This window comes from Rhincodon typus, chromosome 5, assembly GCF_021869965.1.
Source record: "Rhincodon typus isolate 14 chromosome 5, sRhiTyp1.1, whole genome shotgun sequence".
Classification (NCBI taxonomy): Eukaryota; Metazoa; Chordata; class Chondrichthyes; order Orectolobiformes; family Rhincodontidae; genus Rhincodon; species Rhincodon typus.
The window spans coordinates 71,846,376-71,858,468 of record NC_063336.1 but is presented as its reverse complement, the minus strand read 5'-3'; the positions used below and the strand labels follow the sequence as shown (position 1 = coordinate 71,858,468).

Sequence of the window (12,093 nt, the reverse complement as noted above, 5' to 3'; positions counted from 1 at the left end):
AGGTGCGGGGGGAAAGGTTTAAAGGTGATGTATGAGGCAAGTTTTTTTACACAGAGGGTGGTGGGTGCCTGGTACTCGCTTCCGGGTGAGGTAGTGGAAGTAGATACGATAGTGACTTTTAAAGGGCGTCTTGACAAATACATGAATAGGATTGGAATAGAGGGAAACGATCTCCAAAAGGGTCGGGGGATTTAGTTGTGACGGGCAGCATTTCAGTGCAGGCCTGGAGGGCCGAAGGGCCTGTTCCTGTGCTGAAATTTTCTTTGTTCTTTGCTCTAAGATATTTAACTTTGGGCAAGTTTTACAGAGCATCATATTTAAAGAATCAGCAGGAAGTGTACCCACCAAATAGCCAATTTTCCTGCAGGAATTTTACACTGGAGCCAGCTTTAAATTCCTGAAATTGTGACTTCCTCCTTAATCTGGAAAGATCTTAAAGAGATCCTGGCCATATATGCAAGGGGAGGCAATGGCCTCGTGGTGTTATCGCTAGACTATTAATGCAGAAACTTAGTTAAAGTTCTGAGGTCCTGGGTTCACATCCTGGGGAATTTGAATTCAGTAAACAATCTGGAATTAAGGGTCTAATGTGAATTTCTGATAATTGACTTATCTGGTTCACTAATGTCCTTCACTAAAGGGAAAGATATCTGACATCCTTCCCTGGTCAAGCCTACATATGACTCCAGACCCACACCAATGTGGTTTACTCTGAACTGCCCTCTGTGCAATTTTTAAAAATTCATTCATGGGATGAGGGCAACGCTGGCTAGGTCAGCATTTATTAAGCATCCCTAATTGCCCAGAGGGCTGTTAAGAATCAACCACATTGCTGTAGGTCTGGAGTCACAAACCAGGTAAGGATGGCAGTTGCCTTCTCTAAAGGACATTAGTGAACCAGATGGGTTTTTCCGACAATTGACATTGGATTCATTGTCATTATTAGACTCTTAATTCCAGATATTTATTGAATTCAAATTCAACCTCTACCATGGTGGGATTTGAACCTGGGTCCCCAGAAAATTACTTGGGTCTCTGGATTAACAGTCTAGGATAATATCACCAGTCCATTGCCTTCCCCCAACTAAGGATGGAAAATTCACTGGCCTAGACAGAGACATCACATCCCACATGGATTGCCCATTCTAAATTGCCCATAGTGTTCAGGAGGTGTAGGTGAGGTGCGTTAGCCGTGGGAAGAGTGTGGTTACGGGGAAGGGTTAAGGAGATGTGTCTAGATGGGATGCTCTTCGGAGGGACAGCGTGGACATGATGGACTGAATGGCCTGGTTCAACACTGTGGGGATTCTATGATTCCTGAAGCTAAAGTTGCTGGCTGTCGCTGGCCTTGATAAAATAGTGGTAAAGTCAGAATTCAACATTTAAGTGCTATTAGTTGGCTATGTCAGGATCCTCAATTGATCCAAGGCCTGGGGACTTGCCTGACACCTTCCCACGCAGCATAAAGCGGGAGCCACAATCAAGACAGGTGGAAATGCCAGGCATGCATCTTATGGGCCTTGCCCCTGCCTTCAGGTATGTGAGTAGGGAGGCTGTAAAATCCAGTCCATTATGCCAATTACTGACTTTTCTCATTTTTTAAAGATTTGCATTGATGTATATTTACTAGAATTTAGGCATGGATCATATAGTATGATGTGTGATTAATGGACTGAAAACTAGCTGTTAGTGGAAAGAAATTGACATCCCTTTGTTTTTATGTCTGAGTTAACTTCAAAACTAAGTACCCAAAATAATGGTGCTTACCATTGGTGCTTTTCTTGGTACTTTTGGTAATATAGCATCATAAAATAATGTTTTATAGCATTATACAGCAGGTTTTATTTGGAAGCAAACAAGGAGCTATGATATTTCCTTATCTGTTTACAAAGCATCATTTATCAATCAACTATTTCAGAAATGATTGCAACTCTGCCACAAGTGAATGATAACATTTAAGTTGAGGAAATTAAATATTGAGAAATGGTGTAAAATTTCTGAAGGGAAATGTCTAATTTGTGATAACTTCTAGCACTAAATTTAGCATGTTTCACCGATTGTAGGGTAAATTTCACGAAGCAGAAATTGAATTCATTAAAGCAGGAAAATCAAAGGAGGCTGTCCTCATGTGAGTCTTTCTTTTTATTTTGGATAACTGATTGTATAAACTGATAGTTTTACTCTTTTGCCATTTAACATGTAGTTACTTTTGAAAGGTATGTGCATAATCAAGATTGGGATGCAGCCCAAAGGGTGGCGGAAGCTCATGACTCTGACAGTGTGGCTGATGTCTTGGTTGGTCAGGCACGTTTTGCCTTTGATCAGAAAGAATATCAAAAGGCTGAGGCTTTCCTTCTGAGGGCTCAAAGACCAGAATTGGCTGTGAAATATTACAAGGTGAGAACATTTTTTTTAAATCATTATTTTGTCAATAAAAACTAGACTGAAATTTAGCTGCAAGTGCCAGTAGCTCATGACAGAGATAGCTTTGCAATTCCCATTGTGAAAGGACGATTTGTTTCTTGTAACTTCAAGAATTTAAAATAATCTGAATCGGAACATGTAAGCAGTACATCTTTCCAGCGTCTGAAATCCTGTGTCTGCACAAACCAGAAAGACAGGTACATGGGAGCACCACCATCTTCAAGTTCTCCGCCAAGCCACACCCATTCTGACTTTGAACAACATTGCAACTCCTTTGTTTCAAAATCCTGCCACTCCCTATCTAACAGCACAGTGGGTGTACCCACACCATGTGGACTACAGTGATTCAAGAAGGCAGTTCTACCTTCTTGTACTACCTGCTTCTGGGATGGGCATTGAATGTTGACCAAGCCAGCCATCCCACATCCCATGAGTGATTTTTAAAAACTGGTGATAGGCGGAAATACTGACCCAACTTAATTGGCAAACCTAGAACTTGTCTGATGTAACTAAAAGGAAAGCATTGGGACTGAGTCTTATGTTTCTTGGCTAAGTCCAAGTTGTATTGAGTTTTCTGAATGGTCACTTGCCATGAGGTCTAGTGCGTTTTCTCACCTTATCTTAGACGTTTCCATCGTTGAATGCCTACTGTGTTTGTACACATCCAATTTCTGCTCGACTTTTTGTTTCTGAACAACTCACCATAAACCGAACATAGAGTCGTACAGCACGGAAACAGACCCTTCCATCCGGCTCTTCTGCGCTGACCAGACATTCCAATCTGACCTCATCCCATTTGCCATATCCCCTTAAACCCTCTCCTATTCAGTTACCCATCCAGATGCCAAATAAATGTTGTTATTGTAACCGCCTCAACCACTTCCTGTGGCAGCTCGTTCATATGCATACCTCCTTCTATGTCAAAAAGTTATTCCTCAGGTCTCTTTTAAATCTCTCCCCTCTCACCTTAAACCTATGCCCTCTAGTTTTGGACTCTTCCACCCTAGGAGAAAGACCATTCCACCTATCCATACCCCTTATGATTGTATAAATTTTTATAAGGCCATCGCTCAGTCTCCGACCTCCTGAGAGAAATTCCCTAGCTTATTCAGCCTCTCCTAATAACTCAAGCCCTCCAGTCCCGGCAACATCCTTATGAATCTTTTCTGCAATCTCTCAAGTTTAAAAACATCCTTCCTATAGAAGAGTGACCAGAACTGTACATACTATTCTAAAAGTGGCCTCACCAATGTCCTGTTTACGGCCGCAACATGACATCGCAACTCCTTTACTCAATGTTCTGATCATTGAAGGCAAGCTTGCCAAACCCCTTCTTCTTCACCCTGTCTACTTCTAAATCCACTTTCAAGGAGCCGTCCACCTGCACCCCTAGGTCTCTTTGTTTGGCAAAACTACCCAGGACCTTACCTTTAACTCTGTAAGTCCCGCCCTGGCTTGTCTTACCAAAATGCGACACCTCACATTTATCTAAATGAAACTTCTCAGCCCATTGGCCCATCTGATCAAGATCCCATTGTACTCTGAGGTAGCCTTCTTCGCTGTCCATCTATTTTGGTATCATTTGCAAACTTAGTAACCATGCTTCCTATATTCACATCCAAATCATTTATATAAATGACGAAAAGTAGCGGACCCAGCACTGACCCTTGTGGCACAGCACTGATCACAGGCCTCTAGTCCGAAAAGCAACCCTCTACCAGCACTCTCTGTCTTCTATATTCACGCCAATTTTGTATCCAATTGGTTAGCTTCCCCGTAGATCCTGTGTCATCTAACATTGCTAAGTAGTCTACCATGTGGAACCTTGTCAAATGTTTTGCTTAAGTCCATATAGACAACGTCTACCGCTCTGCCTTCGTCAATCTTCTTTGTCACCTCTTCAAAAAACACAATCAGTTTAGTGAGACATGATTTCCCATGCACCAAGTCATGTTGACTGTCCCTAATCAGTCCTTGCCTTTCCAAATGCATGTAAATCCTGTCCCTCAGAATCCCCTCCAACAACTTACCCACCACTAAAGTAAGACTCACTGGTCTATAGTTCCTTGGCTTTTCTTTGCCACCTTTCTTAAATAATGCGCTCGTGCCATTTTTAAAAGCCTTTTGTGGATCTGGACAACGCTGTCAGTCCACAGCAGGCCTGCATGGTTCATTTACCCTGGACATGGCAGATAGGGGAAATTTGGTGTCCCACTTTGCAGACAGTACCTGTAGGTCCTGTTGGAAGAGATGGTGCTGATGCAGGACTTTCTCCCTCAGGACCAGCAGTGGTGGCCACAATCCCAGACAATGCCAGCCTGGTTCAAAGTTGCCACCCAGGTCAGTGCAATCTTAGCCATCTGGAAGAATGCCTATCAATGTAGGAAAATGATCAATGTCCTTCACCACTCCGCCAGCATAAGTGTCACTATGTGTTTTCTGATACCTCATATTCACTCTATTTCTGCTATTGTACCCATCTCCCACAAAGGCTCGTACTCTATCACTCTCACTATTGCCTGCAACATATTCCCTCATTCACTGGCCACCCTGAACATGGCGTGGAGTGGTATTGGAGGCTGCCTTTGATCTACTGTTTCAGGAATCCCTGCGCAAAGGCTTGCTGACAACTATGGCAAGCTTACTGGCATTGTGCCTTTGCTAAATGGATAAGATAGCAGTAATATAAACAAGGTCTGTCTTGCTAAAGGGCAAAGCACAAAAAGGCAAGGTAAAACAGTGCATAGTAGGGATGTCGTGAGCATCCAAGTAAGGTCAAAGTGAATTAATGCTGTGACAGCAGGTGAAGAGCCCAGAAATGCAGCCTGGTTCAGTCCATGAGTTGGATGCATCTCCTGAGTGCATGCTGTCCTTACTACAGCATTACAATTATAGCTGCCAGTGCACTGTCTGATAACAACATTGAAATGCAGAAGTGACCTGGAAGTCAATCAGCGATGTGGTATGAGGATTCTTCACATATCAGTTGCTATTGTCTGTGGATATGGGCTCTGTGTAGCTGGTGCCCATGCAGTATGTACTGAGATTTTGGTGCCAGCGTCCAAATTGGAGGTTGTTCGGAGCAAATGGCAAGATGAATCCAAAGGTGCTAACTCTGGTTTCCTTGTCAAGTTTTCTTGTCGTCTGGTAAATTTGGTAAGGGGATATTCTGAATATTAATGAGGCATGTTTTGGCATTAACAAGGGTTTACGTTAGCCAGTGAGAATCATACCACACCACTTGTCAAAAGAATAAAACATGAAGCAAGATGATGATCAAGATGGGCCTCACCACATTAGTCAACCAATTTGTCACACATCTCACTCCTATAAGATTCCACCCTTGAAGCAAGCTTTGTATGGTCAGGCAGGAGAGAGATCACGTCCAGAGTGAGACACGCCCCGAGTGAGTATACAGTTCAGGGAATTTGGAGGCAGCGTGAGAAGTCGGTGCAGAGGGGAAGAGGTGTTTTTTGCTTGCTTTTCTTTGGCTCACAGCTTGTAAAGGTTTTTTGAACATGATAAATTGAAGCCCGGGATTAGGGGCCCAGCATAAAAGCGTGACATCACAGGTAAAAGGAGGTTCATTAGTTGGTGATCGCTACTAAATTGATTGTCTGTTATAGGTTACTTTCAGATTGAAGGTCAATAGGGGAAATATTAAACAAAAAACACCAAAGAATGTGGATGTCTGAAATCAGAAACAAAAACAGATATTGCTAGAAAATCTCAGCAGGTCAGGCAGCATTTGTGGAGAGAAAGCAGAGTGAATGGTTCAAGGAAGGGTTACTTATCCCTTAACAATCTGGATGAAGGAACTGTTGCTAAGTTTGCAGATGACACAAAGATAGGTGGACGGTTAGGTAGTTTTGAGGAAGAGAGGAGACTGCAGAAGGACTTGGACAGGCTAGAAGAGTGGGTAAACAATTGGCAGATGGATAATAATTTTGGAAAGTGTGAAGTTATGTTTATTGGTAAGAAGAGTGGAGGTGTAGACTATTTTCTAAATGGGTAAAGCTTTGGAAATCTGAAGCAAAAAGGGATTTAGGACTCCTATTGAAGGATTCTTTTAGGTTAACATGCAGGTTCGTTTGTCAGTTAGGTAGGCAAGTGCAATGTTAGCATTCATTTCAAAAGGGCTAGAGGGCGGCACGGTGGCTCAGTGGTTACCACTACTGCCTCACAGCGCCAGGGACCCGGATTCGATTTTGGCTTCGGGCAGCTGTCTATATGGAGTTTTCACGTTCTCCCCTTGTCTACATCAGTTTCCGCCAGGTGCTGTAGATTCCTCCCACAGTCAAAAGGCGTGCAAGCTGGGTGGAATGCTAAATTGTCCATAGTGTCCAGAGATGTTTAGGTGTGTTAGCCATGGAAAATGAAGGGATAGGGTAGGGGGATGGAACTGGGTTGGATGTTCTTTGGAAGGTCTGTGTGGACTTATTGGGCTGAATGGCCTGTTTCCACATTGTGGGGATTCTGTTATTCTATGAGAGACACAGAGCAGAAATGTACTGCTAAGGCTGTATAAGCCTCTGGTCAGACTGAACTTTGAATATTGTGAGCAGATTTGGGCCCTCTATCTAAGGAAGGATGTATGGGCTTTGAAGGGGGTCCAGAGGAGATTTTCAAGAATGATTTAGGGGATGAAGGACTTGTTGTATGAGGAGTGATTGATGACACTGTGTCTATAACTGATGGAGTTTAGAAGGTTGGGGGAGGAGCGATATTATCAAAATTTACAGAATTCTGAGAGGTGTACGTAAAGTCAACGTGGAGAAGATTTTTTCACTAGTAATACCCAAGAACACAGCCTCAGAGTGAAGGGCTGATACTTCAGAATTGAGATAAGCGGGAATTTCTTCAGCCAGAGGGCTTTGAATTTGTGGAACTCATTGCCGCAGAGGGCTGTGGAAGCCAAATTATTGAGTGTATTTAAGATAGAGATAGATAGATCCTTAATTGGTAAGGGGATCAATGGTTACAGGAGGAAGGCAGAATATTTTGAAATGTAGTCACTATTGTAATGTAAGTAGTTAGATAGCCAGTTTGAACTTTGTTAGCTCCCACAAACAGAAAAGTGATAATTGCTAGATTAATGTTTTGTGAGAACTTGATTGACAAACAAGTATTAGTCCTGTACTCCTTCAAAATAGTGCATGGGATCTTTTACATTTACCTGGGAGAATACACAGGACTCCATTTAACATCCCAGCTGAAAAATGACATTTCTGATATTGCCTGAGTCTTTTTTTACTCAGTAGGACCTGAACTGACACCCTTCTGATTCTGAGACAAGCCTGTTACCGGTTGCACCACAGCAGATATTTAAAAAAACAATAAAAACTGGAAAAGTGCTCCTCGTGTTAAAACCATTTTTAATTAATTTCTTGTTTCAGGAAGTCACAATGTGGAGTGATGCAATTCGAATTTGTAAAGAATATATCCCTAACAAGCTGGAACAACTTCAGGAAGAATATGAACAGGAAACAATTAAGAAAGGAACAAAGTAAGCAAATTAGCTGTAGAAAGTGGAAATGGTCAAAAAAATTAATGATGTAATTTCCTTACCACCATCTACTCCTGAGAGGATAGGTAGTGAATTGTTTGAAAGCCTTTCCTACTGCTACTGTGATCCAAGTTATAAGTGAGAATAGTCAAGGGAGACCCCAACACTGATACTTTGCTTTGGTATCTCCTCATTTGACTTTCCATGTGATTTTTCCAATTTTTTTTCCTTGAAGGCATTTTTTTTCATGCTTAAATGGCAAATGGTTTAAAAAGCTTTTAAGAAACTTTTAAGAAGCTTTTAAAAACCTTTTAAAAAGGATTTCCACCATCTGCAGAAATCTTTGACTGTTCAGTAATTATATTCAAGGTGAATCTTACACATGCCGAGTTGTAGAACGTTGCTAACCTGTTGAAGAAGCCTTGTCAGTGATCCTCTGCCTCTTTATGTGAATTTGACTAGTTTGGTTTAATCTGGAAATAATTCAGCAGGTGGACTGCTGATTTGCCAGTAGTATATCCAACATTAGTGATACAAAATTTAGCAAAAGTATAGAAGTAACTACCTATGGAATTAGAGATAGTAGGAACTGCCGATGCTGGAGAATCTGAGATAACAAGGTGTAGAGCTGGATGAACGCAGCAGGCCAAGCAGCATCAGAGGAGCAGGAAAGCTGACGTTTCGGGTCTGGACCCTTCTTCAGAAAATCAGAAAATTTTTCTGAAGAAGGGTCCAGACTCAAAACGTCAGTTTTCCTGCTTTTCTGATGCTGCCTGGCCTGCTGTGTTCATCCAGCTCTACACCTTGTTGCCTATGGAATTAGTTGTTAGCATTTGAAAAATAAATTTGAAGATGAAATCCCTGCTCCAAATTGTACCTTTATGGATTTTGCATGCTTCTTATGAAACATTTTCATAAAATATTATCACCAATTACCTAGTCATTGTTGTTCACAAATGTAGTTGTACATTTCATTGCTGGCAATCAGTGTTTATGAGAAGCAGAAATTAGGTTAATGTAATTAATAGATAACACAAAATCATAAGCATATTCAGAAATTCAGTATACAATTATCATGAATAAACAGCTTGTATCATTAAATCCAAAACACTAAACTATCTATTTAGGTGTTACTGTATTTTCCATTTCCTGAGTTAACTTTATTTTTGGTTTCATAATTGTGTCTCACAGGGGAATAGAAGGAATAGTTGAACAAGCTAGAGAATGGGAGCAATCGGGAGAATATGTAAGAGCAGTGGAATGTTACCTTAAAGTCAAAGAGACCAATAACCTGGCTCTGATGGAGAAGTGCTGGATGAAGGTGAGATGTGTATTTCAAAGGTTGCATTTTCATCAAGAGGAACAACTTTTAGTTGAAGTAGACCCAATGTTGACCATCAAAATGTTCTCTAGGTTATTGCATGCCATATATCAAAACTCTAATCGACTATAGACATCCGCTTTGAAAAATTCTTCACAGCAGTGAATGGCTGCATTACAATTCATTGAATTACCTGAATTTATACATGACAAAAAAAATTAGTATTGTTGTTTTGAGAGTTCTAAATTTTAAATTACACCCAGGAAGAGCAGAGAGCAGAAATCTACATTCGGAAAACTGTATTCTCTTTTTGCAGTGGATTAATTTAATGAGTAAGTAGTTTGGCTAGCCACCAGAAGTAATCATTTATGGCACAAAAGAAGCTTGTCAGCTCAGAGTCCATGCCAGAAAACAAAATGAAAAGCAACCCCAAAGTTTAATTTTAGCTTTTATATAGATTCATCGTGATAGTGTTTAAATGCTCTAAATATTATGTGGTAGGTTAAGATGAGTCAAACTGTTGTAAAGTGCAATAATCACAAAAGTTAAATAACTGAAATGAAACCATTGAGTCTGAAAAATGGATTATCATATTACCAAAAGGCAAAGAGCTGAAAGGACTGAAGATGGTACCTGAATTATTTTTTGCTGATGTTGAATGACCTGCTTCATGTTTCCAGTATTTTTCTACTTTGACAATTTTTTGTGGATTATCCTTTTCTTAAACTTCTCAGCTTGTGATGTTGTTAACCTGTCTGAATTTCTTGCTTGGCTGTTAATTATTTGTAGCAAAATATTCTGTGTCTCTTTGGCTAATGGAGAGAGAGGCCTATAGCCTTCTGTGGTCTACCTTGCCTTATCTTATTTGTGGTCAGTACTAAATTTAAATTCATCTGATTATCTTGGAATCACTATGGAATGCTTTTTTTTAATATGAGGTTCCTCTATTATTACTGGGTTCTTTGTTTCCAGGCTGCTGAACTGTCAATCAAATTTTTAAATCAAGACAAAACACTTGAAGTGATTCAGACACTTGGTCCTCGACTGATTGAAATACAGAAATACAGTGCGGTATTGATTTGAATTAATCTAAGTTGTTTGATTATGTTATCAGTGCAGAAGATGTATATATAACAGTTAACTCAAAGCAGAAAATGCTTGGAACACTCACCAGATACTCATCAAAAGAGAAAAGATAAGTTAATTTGTCAGATAATGGTTCTTGAAGAGGACTAGCAAGGGATTTTTATCTGAACTGCTAATTTGTTTTCTCCTTAAGGAGGTGATGGATTTGTTTTATATTGGCATTTTCTTTTTTTTTAAATCCCAATGCAAATAACCCTTCTCTGGTGTGATAGTCTGATAGTTAGGACATTAGACCAGTAATCCAGGGAGAGAGAGTTCTAGTCTCATCAAAATAGTTTCTGAATTTGAATTCAGTTTTAAAAAGCTTTTATCAATAAAATTAATGGTTTAACTGTCAGATTGAGATAAATACCCAGCGAGTTAACTGATGCCTTTTCAGAAAGGAATGCTGTACTCCTTATGTGGTTGACTTTTAACTGCCTTCTTGACCTAGCAAGCCACTGAGTTGTATCAAATTGCTCAGAAAGGTCCACCTTATATTCTAAAGGACGATAGATGCTAGCCTTGCTAGCAACATCTACATTCAAAAAAATGAATAAAATGAAATCTTGGTAGAAATAATTTGTTTTGGCAAATATATAGTTGTCCTTCTGATTTTCAAATTGTAGCCCTTTCCTTGTCAATAATATGTGGGAACTCCTTTAAAATTTTAGTACGACTTCAGTGTTTTGTGGAGGCATTAATCATAGGCTTTCCTTCTCCTTCGACTCTGATTGTTTCCTTCAACTTTTAGTTTTGGTACATAGCAGAGTAAGGTTGTGTACCCACATAAGAGAAAGGGACATCTGGACTAGAGATAGTGGGAACTGCCGATGCTGGAGAATCTGAGATAACAAGGTGTAGAGCTGGATGAACACAGCAGGCCAAGCAGCATCAGAGGAGCAGGAAAGCTGACGTTTTGGGTCGAGACCCTTCCTCAAAAATGGGGGAGGGGAAAGGGATTCTGAAATAAATAGGAAGAGATGGGGAGGCAGATAGACTAGATATCTTATCCTTCTTTATACTTGCTCATAAACCTTTGGACTTAATTCATGAAAGTTACGCCAGATTGCAATAATTACTTTTCTGTCTGAATTTGATTCTACGTACACAAGGTCATTTAAGAAAGTACTTCATTAGATTACTAATTAGGGCATCATAAATTCTGATCTAGCACTAAATCAAAGCGGTATCACCTACAAGAGCTGAAAGGTTATGATCAAAGTGACATTTTAAAGAACAGGAAAAACGGTTTGAAAGTTGTTCTTCCTTGTACTTAATTCAGTCATTCAGTGGTGTTCTGCTGATGTTAAAGGGGAAATAGTTAGAACCGATTGCGAGAGACAGAAGTAATATTTCATTCAGTGCTTCCATTGTCCTGGCCTCATTAAAATGAAGAATTAACAAAAAATTCTTTGGTATAGTTGACAATCCACCAATAATGAAAAGAATTTTACTCTGTAAGTAATCATGTGGTTACTGAAATTCATGATGCAATTAGAGTCATTTGGGTGTACAGCACAGAATCAGACCCTTTGGTCCAATTTGTCTGCACCGACCAAATATTGTAAATTAATCTAGTCCCTTTTGCCAGCATTTGGTCCGTATCCCTCTAAACCCTTGCCATTCATATACTAATCCAGATGCCTTTTAAATGTCAAACAAAAACAAAGTTGCTGGAAAAGCTCAGCAGGTCTGGCAGCATCTGTGAAAGACA

At 40.2% G+C, this 12,093-nt stretch overlaps 1 protein-coding gene across 1 annotated transcript in view; it reads left to right on the top strand.

Moving 5' to 3' along the window:
* Positions 1-12,093, top strand: part of ift172 (intraflagellar transport 172) — a 174,366-nt gene that overhangs the window by 125,992 nt on the left and 36,281 nt on the right. Inside the window, exons 31-35 of the mRNA XM_048597064.1 lie at positions 2,064-2,128; positions 2,217-2,397; positions 7,821-7,930; positions 9,122-9,251; positions 10,224-10,322. Coding sequence (XP_048453021.1) covers positions 2,064-2,128; positions 2,217-2,397; positions 7,821-7,930; positions 9,122-9,251; positions 10,224-10,322 — 585 coding nt within the window. The remainder of the gene's footprint in view (positions 1-2,063; positions 2,129-2,216; positions 2,398-7,820; positions 7,931-9,121; positions 9,252-10,223; positions 10,323-12,093) is intronic.